Below are 22,045 nucleotides of genomic sequence, written 5' to 3' on the forward strand. Positions count from 1 at the left end.
GGTTCCGGGCTGGGGCAGAGTGTTGGGGTGCTGGCTCTGGGAGGGGGGTCGGCTGACACGGGGTATGGGGGGCTGGCTCCGGGAGGCTGCAGGTTGGGTGGTGGAAGAGAAATGCTGGGCCAGCATAGCTGGGCCTGCTGTACTCATGCTACACCTGGTCTTAATGCTGCAGAGCCATTCAGAACCTGCCCATTGAAGGGGGCAGCGCTTACCTTGGGCGGCCCCGGCCCCATGCTGCTCCTGGAAGGGACCAATGCAACTCTGCGCGCTATCACTCTGTGCAGGTACTGCCCCCGCAGCTCCCATTGGCCACAGTTCCCTGTTCCTGCCCAATAGGAGCTGCAGTGGCCATGCTTGCAGGCAGGAGCAGTGCATGGAGACCCCTTCTCCCCTCCACCACCCCCGCCCCCGGGGCTGCGCTGGCCACTTCTGGGAGCAGCTTGGGGCTGGGGCAGGCAGAGAGCCTGCCTTAGCGGCAGCTCCACTGCATCACTGGAGACCGCGATCGACTGGGAGAGTCTCCAAGATCGACCAGTAGATCGCAATTGACGGTTGGTGACCACTGGTTTACAGCATCTGTATTTTGCTGCCTGAGATGTCCCATTATGTCCTGGTACATCTCCCTCTCCTTTTCCTGTGCCTTTCTCCTCTCTACCCTATCCTTTTCCAGGCTGTCTGCAATGTTCATCCTCCAGGCCCTGTGCTTGCTGTCTGATGCAGCATTGGCCTGCGGGATCTCATTGAACATGTCACCTTGAGTCCTCTCCTTTCTCCTCCTTATCTGGCCCAGGCATTCTGTGGAGGGGGAGACCCTGAAGGCTGCAATGGCAGCATTTGCAGATAAAACACACAGAGGTATTATTGTCAGTGTATTCGCTATGAAAGCGCAACTTCTGTTTGGGATTCCTTGTGCGTGGCACCAGTCACAGCCCTGGCCATGGTGTGTGTGGCCCACTGAGGGTTGGGGAAATGAGGAGGGAATTGCTCAGTTGCATGATTCTAGTAGCGTAGGGCAGGGGCACTGGATACTGGCACCGTTTTGCATAGGTGGTGGTGATTTTAGCTATGCCTCACTCCTGAGGGTAACAAAGGTAGAGAGCACAACTGCTGCTGGCGTCCTGAAGCTGCTTGGACCTGTGTATGCTGCTAGCCCGTGTACTGCCGTGGTGCCTGCTGAAGTTATCACTGAGTAGTGTAGGAAGGCAGCCTTCCCTAGAAACCTTTGGCAGAGGATTGCAGAATACCCCCATGGAAGTTTCATTGAGATCTCTCTGGAGGATTCCTGGGACATCTCTGTGCACGTAAACAAACTGCTCTGCCTGCCCCCTGCCTTACTCTAGAACAGGGATTCTCAAACTGGGGGTCGGGACCCCTCAGGGGGTCACAAGGTCATTACATGGGGGTCGCGAGCTGTCAACCTCCACCCCAAACCCTGCTTGCCTCCAGCATTTATAATGGTGTTAAATATATTTAAAAGGGTGTTTAATTTATTGGGGGGGGGGGGGTCGCACTCAGAGGCTTACGATGTGAAAGGGGTCACATCGTAAGCCCACATAGTAAAAGAAGTTTGAGACCCACTGCTCTAGAAGGAATGAAAAGCAGACAGCAACTCTACCTCTCTCGGTTGTACCACCATCTCTTCCAGCATGAGTAAATTAATGAAAAGTCCAAAGATGTATCCTGCTTCTTTGGGGGTGCCATCCCTGTAACTGAATATCTACACACTTACGCGTGGTTCCTTCCTCTGCTTCGGGTTCATCCATGCTCGACTGGCTGGACTGAGGTGGAGTCAAAAACAGGTCCTGGCTTGCTGTACAGCTGGATCCCCCCCCCGATTGCCTGTTCCCCGTACTCCTCCTCTTCTTCACCATCTCCTCCTCCTCGCTGTTCGCAGCAGGGGCCTGTGACTCTGGCTCACTGGCGGTATCCGCAGTGCTGTTGGGGGTGGTGGAGTCTCTGCCAAGTCTGAGCATGCAGCTCTCTGTAAATGCAGCTGGTCTGCGGCTCGGCCCCAGATCGATTGTTGGTCTCCCTGGCCTTCTGATATGCCTGCTGCAGTTCCTTGGCTTTCATGCAGCACTGCTGCTGGTCTCTGTTAGACCCCTTCTCCTGCATCCCCCCGATCAATCTGCTCATAGATGTTGACGTTTCTGTGCCTGGTTTGGAGCTGTGCCCGCACAGCCTCCTCTCCCCACAGACTCAGGTGATCCAGTATCTCCTGTCTACTCCAGCCAGATGTGTGTCTGGAGTGTGTAGCCAGCATGGTCAGCTGGGCAGTTCCATATAACAATGGAGAGCTGCTAGGTGTGCTTGCCAAGCTGGGCAATCACGAAAAGGAATTTCAAAAATTCATAGGGCTTTAAAGGGGAAGGAATGCGTTTCCAGTTTCTGTGACCCCGACAGCAGAGTTCACAATGGTGACCAGAGATGTCAGTGTGGGGCATTGTGGGATAGCTGCTGGAGGACAGTTACGGTCGCCTTAAGTAACTTAGGCTAGGTCCACACTACCCGCCTGATTCGGCGGGTAGAGATCGATCTTCTGGGATCGATTTATCGCATCTCATCTGGACGCGATAAATCGATCCCAGAAGCGCTCCCCCGTCGACTGCGGAACTCCTGCTCGCCGAGAGGAGGAAGCGCTGTCGACGGGGGAGCTTGCCTGCGCCGCGTGGACCCGCAGTAAGTAAACTTAGTTCGATCTAGGAAACGTCGACTTCAGCTACGCTATTCTCGTAGCTGAAGTTGCGTTTCCTAGATCGATCCCCCGCCCCAGTGTGGACCAAGCCTTAGTGTCTACACTAAGTACATTGACCATAGCTCTATGCCGCTCAGAGGGGTGGTGTTCTTAAGTAGGCATGACAGGGCACTTACATCCATGGGAGCCTAATTTAAGTGTAGACACATGCACAGCTAGGTTGATGTAACCTGCCTTGCATCGATCTAACTGTGTCGTGTAGACAGTGCCTAAGGCACGCTTGCTACCAGAGCTCCTGCCTTCTATCACAGGCCTAAGATTAGCCCTAAGATTCTTGACTGGAGAGTCATTTCTGTGACACTGCAGCACCATCTAGATCGAGTTGTGAATCGCCACTCACTCAAAAGTTTCTCTTCTCTCCGGGAATTCATCATGGAATCCCTGTCATTTGAAGAGTTTAAAGAACAGGTTAGAGAAACACCTGTCAGGCATGATCTAGAGCAGTGGTTCTTAACGTGTTTACCATCGTGGGCTGCATATGCAGGTCTCTGTGTTATGTGGGCTGCATCTACACAATATATATACTACCTGTACATCTACAAAAAAATTAGGTTTAGTATTTGTTATCTGACAGCATTATGATTCAAATTGATATAGGGCCTTTCATTTCAACACTGGCAAATGTCTACGAAGAGCATTTTAAATTAGCAAAAAAAGTCAAAACATTAACTGTTAAAATTAATTAATGTACTGTAAGGTTTGCATGGCAGGGTGTGTTGCCCTCCTCGCTTCTGTGCTGCTGCTGGTGGCCGGGCTGAGCACCCGGAGAGCGCAGCTGTGGAACCTGTCTGTAAAGATGGGAGCCCTGCATGGTGCGGAGTGCCTCCCCAGTATCTAGACCCCCCGTGCTGTGCTGGCACACATGCCTGCCCTGCAGAGACAGGCTGCCCTGTTTGGGGCCGAATAGCCCCTGTAGGTATTGTCCTTTCCAGCCCCGCACCCAGGGACTGCCTCCCATGCACCTAGCTCCCCACCTAGGGACTGTGCCTTAATATCTAGCCCCCCATCCAGGGACTGCCCCCGGCCACCAGTTCCCTACGCATCAGCTGCACCCCCCTTCTGCAGTCCTAGCTCCCTGACCCCTCTCCCTCCCCCCCTGCATGCCCACTGGTCTCTTACCTCCACTGCAGGTAGCTCAGCTGTGCCGCCTGCCCTGCCCACTTGCCGCTGAGGTCCTAGTGCTAGGGAGCCTGCTCCAGCCAGGGTCACTGGACCTGCAATCCTGTGGCGTGGGGGGGCACTGAGCACCCTGGTCTCCTGCTGATGCTACTGGGTTTGATCCTGCTGGGGGCGGGGGGCTGACACCGCTGGGCCTGAATTTGCACCCCCTCTCCCCCGCCAGCTCAGTGCCCAGGGCAGGTGCTCCTCCCATCCGACCATAGTTACAGCCCTGAGGATGTAAGGCATTGATAGAGGTCTAGGAGTCTTGAAACTTGTGTTCTATTCCAGTTCTGCCACAGTCATCCTGGGTCCTCTTGATGTAAGTCACCCAACATGCCTCAATTTGTCCATCTGTAAAAAGGGGATAATGCTGCTTTTCATAAGGGTATTGTGAGGCTAAATTAATGAAATGCTTATAAAGAGCTTTGAGATTTGTACATGGAATTTTCTACGTATGAGAATTTGTGTATGCAAAATCGAATGGACAGAGTAAAGAATTGCATTTTAATATGTGATTATTTTGTTCTTAGCCAGTTTCAAATGTGGATCAGGAGACCCTGACGGAGCTGGTGAAACCGAGCATTGACTATGTACGTCATAAAAAATTCAGATCTGGGAACTATCCATCATCATTAAGCAATGAAACGGATAGACTAGTCCACTGGTGCCATGGTGCACCGGGAGTCATCCACATGCTAATGCAAGCTTATAAGGTAAGTCTTTCTCTTATACATGTACGCACACATCCTCAGGTGTCCGTATGTCTACAGAAGTAATTTTTGATCTTTATGCTCCTAGTTTTGAAATCTTGGTCTGTAATCTTTGAGTCTTTATTCAGAATGTTAAAGGTGTCTTTAATTTTAAAAATCACTATCTCTAAACCACCTTTTACTTTAAGGATTGTAGTATTATTAAGATGTAGCACTTACTGCTGATGTCAGATTACAAAGATCCCAGATGCCTGACAAATATCATGTGTATCCTATCACAGTAATTTAGCACTAGCGTAGTCTTTGTTCCTATGTATCCTCACTGGTTCTGCTGCTGTTTTCAGGTTTCGGAGCTCTGAGTCACAGAACATTAGTAAGCAAGCAGTTTAATTAAATTTATGCAAATTGATTCCTGTTCTTGACAAGCTGCCTTGGCAGGTTCTCTGCTTGGTCTTTGAGTGGGCTGATGAAAAGCGTTCATGGTTATCTGTATAATTATGTGCACTGCTGCCTGAAATTTGAACTGTAAACCTCCTAAAGTGTTTGTGAATGCAACAGAAACCACAGAAGCATGTGCTCTGGAGTGCTCTGAGAGGAAGGGTGATTGGACACTGCAAAAATCCATTTTTCCCTTCCCGATGTGATGCTTTCTCAGCACAAAATGCTGTATATCTTGAGGAGTTGAGAGGATCAGGAACATTTTTGGTTGGCAGACACTTCTTTGGCCCTACCTTGTCTTTTAAGATGTTCAGGTCACATAATCAGCTTCTTTTTACTTCAGTCTCCTTTCTTAAAGAGCAATATAAAAAGTAATTGAAGAGATAGTCAACAGATCGTACTCCATACTGTAAAGTAAGAGGGATTTAGGTAATGGAAAGTAGCGCCTTGGAAACTAGAACCAATCATCCAGCCTTCAAGTTAAGTCTTGTAACTGGACTGTCCTTGTGTGGTAATAGAGAAGTTGTTCAGATAGTGAGATGTTTTCTCTGCCTTGTTGGTCGAATTTTACAAAGCTCATGAAACTATTTAATAAAAATTAAAAAAAAACAAAAAACTCATACTGATGGTACTATTCACTTGCTTAATGACCGCCACTGATAGATCAAGGCTTTATAAACCTCTAAGCATGTCAACCATCCCTTTTTTGACTTGCTGCTGATCTGAGTTAGATCAGATAGAGAAGAGCAGAAACTGGCTGCTTAAGACTACAGGTCTCCGGTGTCTCAGTGAAAACCATCTGTTTCATTCCCTGCTTTCCTGATGGACTCCATAACATAACTTTAGATGGAGTTTTGGGTGTGAGTAAAGTCTGCAAGAGTGGGTTCTTGGTGTTTGAAACACAGCTGAAGGTCAGGCTGGGAGGAATGCTTGTATGGTCCCTAGCACAATGGGGCTAGTGCCTCACAGAGCTACTGCAGTACGAACAATGATCTATAGTCAAGGCAATATACTGCTCTTTGTTGTGCTTCTGGTAAAGAGGCAAATGCCATACTGGGTAATATGAAATGTAAAGCATTTCTTTGACAGCGTTTCAATGTAGAAACAGGGAGGACCTGCCCTTGGCCAGAAGTCACCATGACCTCAACCAGAAGGCTTGGGGCTGAAACCCCTTGTGCCCCCATCTGTTACATGAATCTAATTAGAATAACCCTTTTGTATTTCAAGTTTAAATCAAACACAGTCACAATTTGGAGGAGGGGGGAGTAGTGAAAAAAGGAGAGAGAGATGATAAATGTGGACTATAGAGAGAATCTAGAATTTAAGATACGGATCTTGTGTTTTCTTTTGATCATGCTTTCAAATTCATAAAGTCCTCTTAACTTTCTTTTATCCTGCACAGGAGGGGAAGCAGTCTGGTAAGAGAGGAAAATTATTGCCGTGATGGGTGGATTATAAATAGCTAGAGAACGGATGAAACTTGCCCCATTCTCCACTCCCTTTCTCTGTTGCTGGGTAGGTTGGTTGAATTTGAGTGTTTTTCTTATTCCATAGAGCTTTAAAGAGGATAAATATTTGAAGGATGCCATGGACTGCAGTGATGTCATCTGGCAGAGAGGTTTGCTGAGGAAAGGGTATGGAATCTGCCATGGGACCGCTGGCAATGGCTACTCCTTCTTATCTCTCTATCACCTAACTGAGGACAAAAAGTATCTCTACCGGGCTTGCAAGGTGGGATTTACTGCATTGCTTCTTCTGTGCTGGCTACAGTCATGTATGAATTTCTGTGTGATTAATTGCAAACATCACATACCCTAATATAATAAAAAGGAATAATATTTCTATGCTACCTGTAACTTTTTTATTTAATTCTCAAAATGTAGGGAGTGTTTAGAATCAGAAATAGGAGTGGCCTGAAAAGATGATACCTGCTCTAAACGTAGCTAACCAGTGTTCTATTGTGATATTAAAAATATACTATAGGTATTCCCTTGTGATATCCGCTACGGGATACATCTGATCTAGCAGTGACTGTTTAGTGGTCTGTAATGATTATACTTTGGTTCATTGGCTTTCACACTAGTTGTTACCTTGGGGTTCTAGAACTCTGAATCGCATGGATTCAATTTTAATGTATATAAAATGAGTTGATTACTTTTTGCTGGGCTTAAGAGCCCCATGGTCTGAGTACTGCTTTGAGAGCTAATCCTTGCTCTGACATATTGCTTCCTTTGTGATCTTGGGAAAGTCATCTGAGCTCTGTGCCTCTGTTTTCTTATCTCACCAGGATGTCATGAGCCTTAACTCGCTGAAGTTAATTAGACAATCGTAGACCTTTCTGTATAGTCTGAGACTATTTAAAATACTTCAACAGGAAATTTGAAAAATAGTCTCCCAACTGTCTTCAAATCAGCAGTGGCCATCTGTACAGAGGCTGTGTGGATTCCGAACATTTCACTGTGGAACAGTCGAAAGTTTTAAAACTGTTGGCCCTCTGTTTGCTTGTATCCTCTGATATTTACTGTAGTGCCCAGCAAGCCAGAGGCCTAGCTGGTATCAGACCTCAGGACTTCCTGTCTTCCAGCTCTGGATTCGTCCAGGGAAGCACCATGATTTGAAGGAGAGTGGCATTAGAGATGTAGATCTAAACAATTGTATAAATCACTAGCAGTCACGTAGCATATGTAATGTCTGTAGGTCAATCTGTCTTGACCAGGTCTAACGCAATCTATCTTAGGTACTTTATATGGCCTCCATCACCATAATGTCTGAGTGCCTCACAATCCTTCAGTGTTTTTAAGAACATAAGAACAGCCATATTGGGTCAGATCAGTGGTCCATCTAGCCCAGTATCCTGATTTCCAGCAGTGGCCAGAGCCTGATGCTTCAGAGGGAATGAACAGAACAGGGCAATTAACGAGCAATCCATTCCCCTGTCATCCAGTCCCAATTTCTGGCAGTCACTGGCTTAGGGACACTCAGAGCATGGGGTTGCATCCCTGACCATCTAGGCTAATAGCCATTGGTGGACCCTATCCTCCTCAAACTTATCCAGTTCTTTTTTGAGCCCAGTTATAGTTTTGGCCTTCACAACATCCCCTGGCAACGAGCTCCACAGGTTGATTGTGCATTGTGTAAAGAACTTCCTTATGTTTGTTTTAAATCTGCTGCCTGTTGATTTCATTGGGTGACCCCTGGTTCTTGTTATACGTAAAGGGGTAAATAATACTTCCTTATTCACTTTCTCTACACCAGTGGCCCTCAGCCTTTCCAGACTACTACTACTGTGCCTCTTTCAGGAGTCTGATTTGTCTTACATACCCCCAAGCTTCACCTCACTTAAAATCTACTTGCTTACAAAATCAGACATAAAAACACAAAAGTGTCACAGCACACTATTATTGAACAATTGTTTACTTTCTCATTTTTACCATATAATTATAAAATAAATCAATTGAATATAAATATTGTACTTGCATTTCAGTGTATAGGATATAGAGCAGTATAAACAAGTCATTGTCTGTATGAAATGTTAGTTTGTACGGACTTCGCTAGTGCTTTTTATATAGCCTGTTGTAAAACTAGGAAAATATCTAGATTAATTGATGTACCCCCTGGAAGACCTCCGATTACCCCCAGTGGTACACGTAGCCCTGGTTGAGAACCTCTGCTCTTCACCATTCATGATTTTATAGATTTAAGATGAACAGTCCCAGTCTTTGTAATCTCTCCTCATATGCAAATTGTTCCATACCCTTAATCATTTTTGTTGCCCTTTTCTGTACTGTTTTGAATTCTAATTTATCTTTATCCTCACAACACCCCTGTGAGTTAGGGAAGTGCTATTAATCCCATGTTACAGATGGGGAACTGAGGCACAGGGAGACTATGACTTACCCAAGGCCATATAAGATGTCAAATTCAAGTTCTTCCACTCCCAGGCTCGTGCCCTTACCCCTGGACCATCCTCCTCCTTTTCTAATCGGGTTAAGTTTTGTCATATGCCCTTTGTGGGAGGACAGAAGGATTGTAATATCTGGTAATATATTACAGCCACTTTGCGTCCTGTAGTCTCCAAGGTTCTGAAGCATTTAACATTTTTAACATTTTTAAATGTCTTTAACATTTAAGGGAGAGACTTTCAAAAGTGCTAAGGCAGTTTGTAAAATCTCTCTTGTATGGAGCAGTATGTAACAAAATGTCCAGTCACACTGGGTACCTACGCCTATCTATCTAGATAATTGTATGGCTCCTGTCACCACAGTATCTGATCACACTGAAAGCATGAGGTTGAAGGTAGAGAATCCACCCAAGAATCTTTGATAACGGCACAGCTGCTTGTTGGCTATTTCTTGCACCGTTAAGAGGACTTGGAAGAGAGCAGAGGTTGGGAGTTATTGAGTCAGAGAGAGATCACTTGCCTGAATGCTTCAATCTTCTGGCTTTTCAAATAACACAGCTATTTAATGTGTTGTTTTTTTTTTGTTGGGCTTGCAACAGATTGTCCCATTAGTTGAATAAACTTGTCTGGCAGTGGCTGTAGGTACCGCTGATCTTCTGGGCCTTGTGTATCTGGGACTGTTGAAATTTTTTTTCTGCTGAATAAAATTGTAACGATATAAAATGGAAAGACTAAGTAATGATCAGAGGTAGATGGTGCCTCCACCCCTTCAGTCACCTAATTAGCAGCGTGAAACAGAATCTCAGTGAGGGTAAAAGCATTTTTAACACAAACGGAATTTTTGAAGTCAGAAAGTCCATCTGGGTGGAAACTAGATGGCACCCTAAGCTGCTTTCTTGATGAACATGCCTGCCTGGCTTTCTCTCTTCCCGCCCTCTTCCCTCCCCCCCCCCCCCCCCCCCCGTCACCCCAACTTGGAGCTAGGAACTTTTGATTTATAATCCAGCTCTGATACCGATTCCCCTCAGAGGCTTTCAGCAAGTCACTTAACCTCTGCTTCCATTCCCGGAATAATAATGATACTTTACCTTTCATGGATGCCATGAGAAGTCATTAAGGTTAGAAACACTTTGCAGACAAAAGTCCAGTTTTGCTCTCCATTACAGGGAGAGTAATTTGTAGACTTCAGTGGGAGTCACACCTGCATAACTGAGGGCAGAACTGGGCCTAAAAATTATTTGAGATGAGTACTAATACTTTGTCTCTTTTCTAAAAGCATCACTCTCCTCTCACTAAATGAAGGAGTTATTTTTCAGGAATATGTGCGAGGAAGGGGGGTGAGACTTTCCTTTTGCTTTTGATTAATTGATTCTTGGTCTGGTCTCGTGGCTATTGTTGGGTGCAGTAGAACCAAACGACAAAAAAATATGCTATAGCTAGACTCTAGTACAAATGGAGCAATGGTGACCTCTACTGAGAAGGAAAAGCTATTCTCTATAAGCCTGTTCAAATTACAGGGGAAATTTGTTTAAATGGGTGCTTTGCAGGACTGTTCCAGTAATAGAGGACTCCGAGCTGAAACATGTTAGAAAAGCAAAGCACATGGAGAGACCAAGGGAGTAGGTGGGATCCACATATATTGCTTCTGAGAGGCCCATAAAAGAGCTTTTAAACTATCGTTGCTGTTAAAATCTTTCCAAATGCAATTTGCAAGTAATTAATGTTAGCCCAGTACTTGTAGCATTCCCTATACAAAGTATACCAACTACTGTTAATCAGGCATATCGGAAAACAATACAATTTTCAATGGCGCCCTCTGCCCAGTTGAGGCAGAAAATGGAAAGTTCTTGAAAACAAAAGATTGACAACCTTAATGATCCAACTGATTTACCATAATGCTCAGGGTGGACAAAATAAGGTTAGTAATGTAATGGCTGTTGAATATTAAATATTCTAAATTGAAGTGTGAGCAATGTAAGGACACAGAAATGTGATTAATGGGCATTACTCATGACCGCAAGGATACATTAGCAGGGAGAGGGAGAAATTGTTGCCATTATGGTGCATTCTCTGCTTGCCCTTCAAATTGACATACAAATATATTCTTGCAGCATTTTTCTTTCCTCTTCTCCCCCTCCTCCCCCAAGATGTTCAGTGAAAAGTGTAAGTAAAATCTGCCCCACTAATTAAACTATATCACCATGTAGTGGATTTCAGTTAATCTGCATTTCCAGTTTCCTGAAAACTAATTGAAGTCTTAGCCTAGTTGAGGCAGGACAATTTAATCTTGGATAATGAGTCCAGTTTGTTTCTCTGCTTGAGCCTCATTGCATTTTCTATATATTAAAAGGTGGCTTTATGTGCTGCTGTCCAAGCTTGCATCTGTCTACGTACACATTTAAGCCACTCTGTTTTCCTTTTCTTTTTCCCTCTCTCCCACAGTTTGCAGAGTGGTGTTTAGAGTATGGTGCACATGGATGTCGTATTCCTGACCGACCCTACTCTCTATTTGAAGGTAAAGTATTGTTGCTGCAGGCTGGGTTGTATTAGGAAGAAGGACAATCTTGTGGTAAGGCATGTGACTGGAAGTCAGAAAAACTGTTATGTTTTCCTTTATTGGGGAAAACCTTTTAAAAGCTGCATTCTACAAATTTTCAATATAAAACTGGTGCCACTGGGTATTTGATGGTTTATTCATTCGGGGCACTGGTTTATTCATTAATCTCTCCTGTGTTTGGAGCCTTTTGGGGTCATAAGCAAGCATGAGTCTGGGCAATTGGATAGTTGTTGTGCATCACAGAACTATCCTATAAATCATAATTACTGAGTGAGCAACAGACCGGAATTGCAACGGCATTGCAGATTAGTAGTTTGTTTCTTTGACAGAGGCCCGTAAGAAAATTTGTCTGTTAGGCCTGCCTAGGGCCAGACTTAGTTCTATTAGTCCTTTCTTGAGTACCAATATTAACCAAATTCATCCACACAGCTAAAGAAAAGAAATGCCGTGTTTTGATTAAAGGCCTTCCTGTGTCACTTAAATATTCTACAACAGTGGTTCTCAAACTAGGGCCGCCGCTTGTTCAGGGAAAGCCCCTGGCGGGCAAGGCCGGTTTGTTTACCTGCTGCATCCGCAGGTTTGGCCGATCGCGGCTCCTACTGGCCGCGGTTCGCCACTCCAGGCCAATGGGGGCTGCAGGAAGCGGCGTGGGCCGAGGGATGTGCTGGCCACCCTGTGGACGCGGCAGATAAACAAACCGGCCCGGCCCGCCAAGGGCTTTCCCTGAACAAGCAGCAGCCCTAGTTTGAGAACCACTGTTCTACAATGAACAAGTAGAAAAGTAGAGTTTATATTTTTCTAACGCTCTCTTGTAAATCCTTATCTTTTGTAAACTCAAAACAGAACAATAATCTTCGCCCTTAAAAGGCTTAAAAATAGCTTTGCTGTTCTTTGATAGTGAACCGAATGCACCACCTATCACAAGTATGGGGAATTACAGCGGATTTTATACGGGTGTTTTTTAGAATAGTAATGCAATCTAAGGGCTTTTGTGTCAGCAGCTGTTATGCACCTCTTCCAAATGCAGTTGGGGTAAAGAATATGATTATAGTGTTCGTATTTCTGATATGGTGCCCTGAATTAACTGCTGCTTTCTGCAGCAATCATGACTGGATCTTTATATGTAGTGGAAGCAAAGTCACCCTTGGAGTTATTTGTAGAATAGAAGCTTAGAAACTCACTGAGAACGTGATGCAGAAAGAAAGCCACTCAGGGCTGTCTAGGGGTTAATGTGACCCGCAGCTACAAAAAATGGAAGTTACAATTTGGAGGAACTTTGCCAAGTTTTCTTTTTTTTTTTTTTTTTTTTTTTCTCTCTTTTTCAAGTCTGAGTCAAATTGCCCCTCTCTTGTGCACACATGCGTACACACTCTCGTGTGTACTCTCTCTCTTTCTGCTAAAGTCACTAGGAGCTGCATGTGCACGTTGTAGGGTGATACTTGGGCCTAGTAGGAAGAGAAGAGTTTTTAATATATTAATTTTTATTGAGCATCCGAGACTCTGAACCAGGAAAACTTTCCTATTCAGGGAAACGTATAAGCATGTCTTTAAGCATATGCTAAAGTTCCATTACTTAAAGTTAAGCACATACTTAAGTGCTGTCATGGATCGGGGCCTGTAACTGGGTGGTTAGTGTTACTTTTAAGGTGGGCATTTAAAAATTGTTTTAAGAAGTGGTTAAACTGCAACATTAACAAGATTACATACTATACCTCAATAATGGCAGAACTCCATTTAGAAAACATTACAGATGTCTTCGTAGAATAGCAGTAGTCGCTCTAAAATGCTAAGATTCTTTTATCATTCATGGAATCCAAATTTTACTTGCATTAATACCATGTATTTGTATGAGACCTTGCACAATTGGGCCTCGAGGTTGATTAGGGCCTCTGGGCACTACCTTCCTGATAACAATAAATATATTAATACCTTGTTTATCCAGTGGCATTGAATTGGTGACATTTATTATGATAAACCAGGGTTCAGAAGTTCAAGAGTTGCTCCTATGGAGACACTGCGACAGGTTACCCCTGGGGTGCCACCTGGAACTGGGGTACTGCTGGGCCCTCTGACCTACCAGCCTGTCACACTGCTTCTGTGACAAACTGCAGATACACTCCCGGTCTTACACTTCCACCAGCATACACATAGGTAGGGACACACCCAGCTGCAGTTGCATGCAGGCTCTCTGACTAGTCACGGCATGTACCAGCAGTAGAAAGGCTACAGCCAAGGTAACTCTCAGCTCCCCAGGCACGCACCCCCTCTGGAGCATAAACCCCTAATGATACCGTCTCGCACTGCACAGGGAACTGTACAGCATAAGCTCATAGTGTTCCCCTCACATACAATGTGGAGAGGAATATGCAACAGCCCCTCTGAGTTAAGGTTCCCACACACTTCACTCCAAACTCGCTGTTTACATTAAAACATCAAATAAATGTATTAACTACAAAAGATAGATTATAAGGGATAGCAAACAGATCAAAGCAGATTACCTAGCAAATAAAGAAAAATGCAACTTAAGCTTAATATACTAGATAGATTGGATATGAATAGCAGATTCTCACCTTAACTGATGGTACAGGCAGACTTGTAGATTCTTAAGGCACAGGCTGCATTAGCTTTACAGCTTGGGTTTCTCAGGTCTCCATACACAGGCTAGAAATCCCTTTAGCCTGGGTCCAGCACTTCCCCGAGTTCAGTCTTTTTCCTCGGGTGTTTCCAGGAATCTTCTTGTGTGGGGAGGGAAGAACCACAGATGAGGTCATTCCCTGCCTTATATAGCTTTTGCATATGGCAGGAACCCTTTATTTTAAAACTTGGTTCCCAGACCACTTTGTGGAGAAATACTGACATCCCAAGATGGAGTCCAGAATCATGTGGTCTGGTCACATGTTCTTGCAGAGTCATAGCAGCCATTACTTACAGGCTGTCTGGAGTGTTCTCAGGAAGGCTTACCAGGTGAGAGATAAATTTCTCCTAATGCCTATTGTTTTCCCTAATGCCTCCTTGCCCTGAATAGTAGGGTGACCAGACAGCAAATGTGAAAAATCGGGAGAGGGGGTGGGGGGTAATAGGAGCCTATATAAGAAAAAGACCCTAAAATCGGGACATCTGGTCACCCTACTGAATAGGCCTCCCAACCAGCTATCTAGACTGAAAGCATCTTAGTTTAGTGGGCATTACCTACATTTGAAGTACAGATACATAGTCAGTATTTATAACTTCAGATACAAAAATGATACATGCATACAAATAGGATAATCGTATTCAGCAAATCATAACTTTTCCAATGACACCTGACATGACCCATCTTGCATAAAATACATCATCATTATGATATAGTCATATAATAGCACCATGAAGAATGTGAAGTACAGTATCAGACACAATCTAAATTAGGATAATCATAGACTATCAGGGTTGGAAGGGACCTCAGAAGGTCATCTAGTCCAACCCCCTGCTCAAAGCAGGACCAATCCCCAGACAGATTTTTACCCCAGTTCCTTAAATGGCCCCCTCAAGGATTGAACTTACAACCCTGGGTTTAGCAGGCTAGTGCTCAAACCACTGAGCTATCCCTGCCCCCTAGGCTCTTTGATGATTGATATAGGTTGAGGTAGTGCCAGACTCTGCAGAGCCAGAGTGCCCCACAGTGTGCACAATTTAAGGCCTCAGTCCTGCAATTTGGATCCATACAGGTGAAACTTGCACCCTTGCAAAATCTCAGTGGCTTTGGGGCTCCATGTGCACATAAGGATCCCCCCCGCTCAGAGCAGACTGCTGGCTGGAGGTTTTAAAATGGGTTCTGATATATCTGGTTTGAACTCTGATTGTTTTTTAATTTCTTAAGCTATTGTAATAAGAAATCAGTTTGTATGTTTCAGGCATGGCGGGAGCTATTCATTTCCTATCGGACATATTGGTACCAGAGACTTCCCAGTTTCCAGCATTTGAACTTGGACCTCAAAGGAGAGAAAACAAAGTGGAACAGGACAGCTAAGAGATCTGCTGCAATGGAAACTCGATGTCAAGAGTGACAAGACTGTCTAGTGCCTCTGATACTGAACCAACTTTAAAGCCTAAACAAGGGACAAGGAAATCCCTCTTCACACCTCTTTCTCCAAAGGACCACAAGTCATTAAAGCATGAATCAGAAGCCATGCCCAGGTTTTATTTAAGTGATGCCTTCGGTGGTGGGAAAAGAGAGATTAAGTTTTGAACTCTTTTTTGCAGTTGTTCTCTTCAGGTCTTTCAAGTGTTTGCATGTTTCTTGGTGTTGTCCATAGTTGTGAGTCTTTCGTTGTAAGCCAAAAGCTGTTTTCTTGTGTGAATCCCACTCTTGTCCCTTTTGTGCATGAGTAACAGCAGCAGGATCGCTATTTTTGCAATGTGACTTTGGATAAGGTTCCACTTGACCTGACAAATGAGAGAGTCCAGTGTAGTATAGTGACCAGGTTAATACATAGTTATATCTTAAATGAGCTGATAATTTTCAAACAAAACATAAAGCTTTTCTGTGCTGTACTTCTCTGTTTCTTCATAAGAAACATTTTTCTCCCCATCCTCTAGAACAGGGGTGGGCAACCTGCGGCCTATCAGGGTAATCTGATTGCGGGCCACGGGACATTTTGCTGACGTTGACCGTCCACAGGCACGGGCCCCCAGAGCTCCCAATGGCCGTGGTTCTCTGTTCCCGGCCAATGGGAGCTGCAGGAATGTCCCATTGACAGGGAACGGCGAACCGCGGCCCCTGGGAGCTGTGGGGGGCCGTGCCTGCGGACGGTCAACATCTGCAAAATGTGTCGCGGCCCGCAATCAGATTACCCTGATGGGCCGCAGGTTGCCCACCCCTGCTCTAGAAGTTACGTTTAAAGAAACTGGCCTGAATTTTAAGAAGTGATTTTTGGTGGCTCAGTTTTCAGTTTGAGAAGGCTTAAAGGGACCTGATTTGTCAGACATAGGGGCTCAGCACTTTCAGAAAGAGAAGCCCCTTTAAGTTGTCTTCAGTTGGGCCCTGAAAATTGAGGCATTCAAAATCATTAATAATTTTTGAGACTATAGGTCTTCCTGCCCTACAGAGCTGCTTGGAGTCCCCTTCCTAGAGCAGTAACAAAAGCAAAGTATTTCTTAGTTCCTTAAACACATACCAGAAGATGTCATGAGTGTGTTACTCATACCACCATTTCTCAAAGTTTCATGCAATAGCAAAGTGTGAAACTGTGACAGCAGTTACACTTTTCCTGGTAGTACTCTCTGGTTATAACAAGCACATCCTCTGAAGGAATCTGTACAGCATACAGTTTACAACATATAAGTAAACATGGGGGGAGACCAGGGCTGGAAGAATAGAAGCGTCTAGTTATTGGTAATTCAGGAAGGCGCACCACTTCTGAAATGAGAGGAGAGCAACTCATTTCCTCTTTGTTCTGAATTTCAACGAGCCTAATAGCCCATCCGGTATGATAGGAGCTGTAAATGTTAGCCAGTTGGGGAGGTACAAAAGCATTAATAAACAAAACTTAAACTATCACAATGACCTGCAGTTGAAACTTGTTATGCAAAAAATAAAATACAAGCAAAAAATAAAATAAAATGCAGATTTGTGTTGCGCAACCTCCCCTCTCCAGTAGTTTCAATAAAAGGACAAATGGTCTGATAGGACCAGCTCTTCAGCAAGTATAAATCAGCTTAGCCCCACTGAAGACAGTGCTGCTGCATGTACTGTTTCAGTCAGAGGGAAGTGGTATTGCATCAGGATTCCCGAGGATTAGAACTAAACCTGATGTTCTATACTCTAGTGTTTTAAAATGTTTATTATGCAAGTGCCTTCATCTGCAAAAAGGGCCTTATTGGAAGTGAAGGTTCCTTTATGTTTTATTAAGATTTCTGCAGTTAAAGTATATCAACCAAATCCCAACTTGCATAACCCCCGTTTGCCTGCTTTAAACAGTACCTCCCCGCAGTTTCATTTGGATACAAGGTTTATTCTCTACTTCTTTCCCTAAGCTAGCATGCAGTGTTGTTATGCAATGTGTGCAACCCACCATAGGGCTAACATGTAGCCCAGGTCTGGCCTTGTGAGCCCAGGGGTAACTCATAGCACCAAGGAAAAAATTGGGCCCCTAGTTTATAGAGAGCATTGAAATCCTTCAAAAGAGAAGGTGCTGCAGATGTATCATCATATTTTTTTCTCTCTCTCCTCCAACCTCCACCTTTCCCGGTAACCATAATTTAGTTCACATTTAATATCAGTGTGGTGTGACTGATCTTGTTGAGACTCAACAGACCTTCCGGACATATGTTGACATAAATACGAACGATCTGTGCACCCTCCAATAAGATCCTAGGACTATCTTCACAATTAAAAAACACTGGCTTTCCATCCTGTGCAAATGCCAGAACAGCGACCAGTATGGCCCATTATGCCATCTGTTGCCAAATCACTGGAAGGATTATGCCCCGGATTCAGTTCTTTTGTAAGTGGCAGGAGGCTCATGTGGCTGGCTGGCTGTATGGGTAGAGAGGAACGTGAGGAAAGGTTTTGGGCACAAGAGGGATCCAGGCAAGCTGCAGAGTGAGGAAAGAATGGAAGGGAAGAGGCAGAAGGGTATGAGAGTGAGCTTAGAGCAGAGAAGGGGAAGTGGGGGCAGTGAGGAGATCGGAGAGCAGAGGAAGGGATACAGTGTCTGCAAAATGTACCAATGGAGACCATGTCCAGTGAGGAAGTGAGCCTGCTGTGGAAGCCCATTAGAATAATAATAGCGAACAGGTCTGCGGATGCAGGATGCAAAGCTGCCTGATGAGTCCTGCACCTCTTGTGGGTCACGCTGCTTAGTTCTTTCATCTCACGCCTATTATGATGGCGGAGCAAACGTCATCCTCAGAAGAGGGTGGAACAGAAAATGAGGTGTTCCATAAGGGATTTTCACTCCCGTGATTGTAAGCCTTGTTGGCTACTACATACTGTCTGGCAGTTCTGGGAGGCACATTAGGCTCCATCCAGCCAAAGTTACATTATAACAAAATAGTCACTGGATAGTTTAAAAAATACACATTAGAGCTGTTTAATAACAGCTGATTGCCGAACCTCCAATTCACTAGTCAAAAAACAAACGAGAGCAGCCAGCCTGTGGCTTGGTTGGCCTGCTGCTGCTGAGTGAAGTTGACAGCATGTTGTGTGGCCTCGTCTTCTCGCACACTTGCTAAACTGACAGCATGCTGGGTAAAGTAGGACACACACTACTGAATGTTGGGCTTGCCTCTTCTCCCCCATATCTTTTATCATGGACCCTTGTCATCATTCATGCAAGCTCCATGGAATGCAGTGGGCCAATAGGAATGGGCATATAGTGCGTAGGGGTGCTTGAGTTTCCAGAAATCACATGGAGCTAAAACTTTAAAATGTCTTTACATTTTTTAGTTTGCTTTGTCCATGTTTAATGATCCATTTGTGGCAAAGGAACAGCAGTGATGTTAAAATCAGAGAAGGTCATTGTGTAGAGAGGGGAAAAAAGTGCTGGTGGTTTTGTTCATTGGTGGTGTTAGTAAAAGCCCATTTGTCTGGTGGTAACTTGTAAAAACCTCTCTCCTGCATGCACACTCTGTTCAGTATAGGGGAATGATTTACTATCCATACCAGCTAATCAGTTAGATGAACTGCTCCAGGGGGTTGTAATTGTATTGAATGAAATAGGAAATCCCCAAGAGTGATAACAAGGCTGTGACTGCCTTTCATAACCTGCCCCATAATGACATTGGAGGTCTCGGCATTGCTGAGCCTGTTTGGAGTCCTAAGCACTATAAAACTATCTACTGTAAATCATCCCAGAGCAGTTTTGCCTTAACCTACTTTCCATCTCCCCTTGTTCTATATATTAAGTCGATAGATTCTTCAAGGAAAGATTCATTGTAAAATCATGTTGTTGTTGTTTTTTAACAAAACTCTCTAATCCAAAATGCCTTTCACCCTAGCCTGATCTGAGAATAGTGTATAAAATCATGCTTATGTGCGTGGAGCAATAATTGCCATAATTGTTCTCAAGAGCCCTGATGATACTTATTTCCTTTAGAAAATGCTTTGAGGCTTACTGATGAAAAGTGCTATCTATATAAGAGCCAGGTATTATTATATTCCATATACTGCCTTCAGGTGGTGTGAACAACTCTTGTTGGCATCAATAAGAGTTGCATGCTTGGATCAAGGGCAGCATATGTCCCTTGCCAGTATGCAAATAATCTAATGTAAGCCTCGCAAAATAAGAATGGCCATACTGAATCAGACCAAAGGTCCATCTAGTCCAGTATCCTGTCTTCTGACAGTGGCCAATGCCAGGTGCTTCAGAGGGAATGAACAGAACAGGAAATCATCAAGTGATCCATCCCCTGTCGCTCACTCCCAGCCTCTGGCAAATAGAGACTAGGGACACTATCACTGCCGATCCTGGCTAATAGCCATTGATGGACCTATCCTCCATGAATTTATCTAGTTCTTTTTTGAACCCTGTTGTAGTCTTGGCCTTCACAACAGAGTTCCACAGGTTGGCTGTGTTGTGTGAAGAGCCACAGGTTGACTGTGCGTTGTCTTTTTTCCACTGTAGCTGAAGCCCTGACTAGAAATAACCACTAGGCCTATTGATGGTTTTTCAGTGCATTATGTGGAGTTTCAGCTGCACAAATTCCACTGTTTATAATTGGAATCACACAGTTAAATCCATATCTAGTGTTTTGAAAATGTACCCATTTGGGCTCGTCTACACTTGAAATGCTACAGCAGGAGGGGCTCTCCTGTCAATGTAAGGAATCAACCTCCCTGAGAGGTAGAAGGTAGGTCAGCACAGTTTATACCAGCAGTTACATCAGTATAGCTGTGTCTTTTGGGATATGGATTCTTCACATCCCTGAGAGCAGTAGCTATGCCAGTGTAAATTCGCAGTGAAGACCAGCCCTTAGTTTATAGACTGTTTGTTTGCAAGAACAAGATTAGCAAACAATTTTAAAGATTTTTTTGCCAGCCCCCACTGCAGCAGTCCATGCCCTGTAAAGGAGGTTCTAGTTAAAACAGCACCACCCGGTCTTTTGTGTTTCATATTTTTTTACTTGCTTCCTGAACAATATATGGCTCCACCTCCCAAGTTTGTTTTCCACAATAGCATAACAAGTAGTGGGGCTTGAAAATTCACCTGTCACTGCATTGTCTGTTCGGCAACTGATAATGAAATGGTAGCGTTGGTTAGACGCTACTGGTGGAATTCCAAAGACAACAGGCACTGCTATTGCTGTCTTTTCCCCGACATGAACTTAAATAGGAATTTTAATTCGAAGAATAACTAATTAAATTAAATTAGATCTACTACTTAACAGGACAAATGGAGCCCAAATAAAAGATGACTGAAGTTAGTGGAGTTACACCACGGTTAAATTTGGTCATGCCTGTTCTAGACTTTGGGGTAGAGCGGCTGGGAGAGTGAAACGGCAAGTGTGTGTAAAATCAGTATCATCCTGCCACGTAAGAAGATGGTGTCTTCAAGGGCTCAGGGTACTGTGCAGGTCAGTTGAATGGAGGGTGTATGTAATATGTCCCTGGGGTAGATGGTAAACGGACTTTACAAAGCAGTTGAGCACAGGGTTTTTTTCCTATGACCTAGGCAAGAACTTACGTTAAGGAGCTCCTGACACCCCATCCTAAGCAGTGACCAAATTAACACCTGTTCTGATTTTTCTTTCATTTGCACGGATGTAAATTAGCAATAATTCAATTGAAATCAATCCTGAAAGTTGGCGATTATAATTCAGAGGAAGGCAAGTGAGTGAGAGAGGGAAGGCTGAGCTGAGGCACGTCTCATTAGTAGTCAGAGGAGCATTCCTGCCAGTTGGTGCTCACAATTCCATTAGCATCAGGGCCCTGAAGGGACTTTCCGCTTCTCTTCCTTGGCAAAAGTATGTTAACTGCTCCTTCAAGGGTGAAGATGGTGGTTGGCACAAGCAGAAAACAAAGCAAAACGTTATGACGCTCCTGTCTCTGATGAACTTGCTTGCCCTCTCTATAGCCCTTCCCTAATTAACATGCAAGGTGCTTTGAGAACTTTGGATAGAAGGTATGATAGAAGCACCATTTTTATTTTTGCTTAGAGCTGGAAGAGTGCATATAATTTATGTACACTGCAGAATTATTTCAAATAGCAATTGTTTCTGTGGTGGCTTTGGGAGGGGGGAAGCTTAAGGATTAGCACTGAGAGAAAGTTCAGTCCGATTAGCAGAAGTTAAAAGAAAGAGGCAGCCTATTTTATTTTTATTTTTTAGTACTGTCTCACTATTTGTGCGTGCATGTATTAAAGACTGAAGCTGGGAGTAAAATGTAAAGTCCCCTTGGCTGACAGCTCTGGTGAGTAAGAGGGGAGGGAGGGCCTGTTGGACCAAAGATTTCCCCCTTGCAACCCTAACTTTGAGCAACACTAAGGAGGAACCTCCACAGCAGCTGTGCAAGTCCTCTTTCCGCCACACCAACAACAGCGAGGATG

At 44.5% G+C, this 22,045-nt stretch overlaps 1 protein-coding gene across 1 annotated transcript in view; it reads left to right on the forward strand.

Annotated features, from left to right (window-relative positions):
• The window catches only part of LANCL2 (LanC like glutathione S-transferase 2), a 59,353-nt gene extending 43,825 nt beyond the window's left edge, over nt 1-15,528 (forward strand). The window contains exons 6-9 of the mRNA XM_065399364.1: nt 4,447-4,629; nt 6,619-6,795; nt 11,408-11,480; nt 15,413-15,528. Of these exons, the coding sequence (XP_065255436.1) occupies nt 4,447-4,629; nt 6,619-6,795; nt 11,408-11,480; nt 15,413-15,528 (549 nt within the window). The remainder of the gene's footprint in view (nt 1-4,446; nt 4,630-6,618; nt 6,796-11,407; nt 11,481-15,412) is intronic.
• Nucleotides 15,529-22,045: the final 6,517 nt, after the last annotated feature.

The sequence above is a fragment of the Emys orbicularis genome, chromosome 2 (genome assembly GCF_028017835.1).
Source record: "Emys orbicularis isolate rEmyOrb1 chromosome 2, rEmyOrb1.hap1, whole genome shotgun sequence".
Lineage (NCBI taxonomy): Eukaryota > Metazoa > Chordata > Testudines > Emydidae > Emys > Emys orbicularis.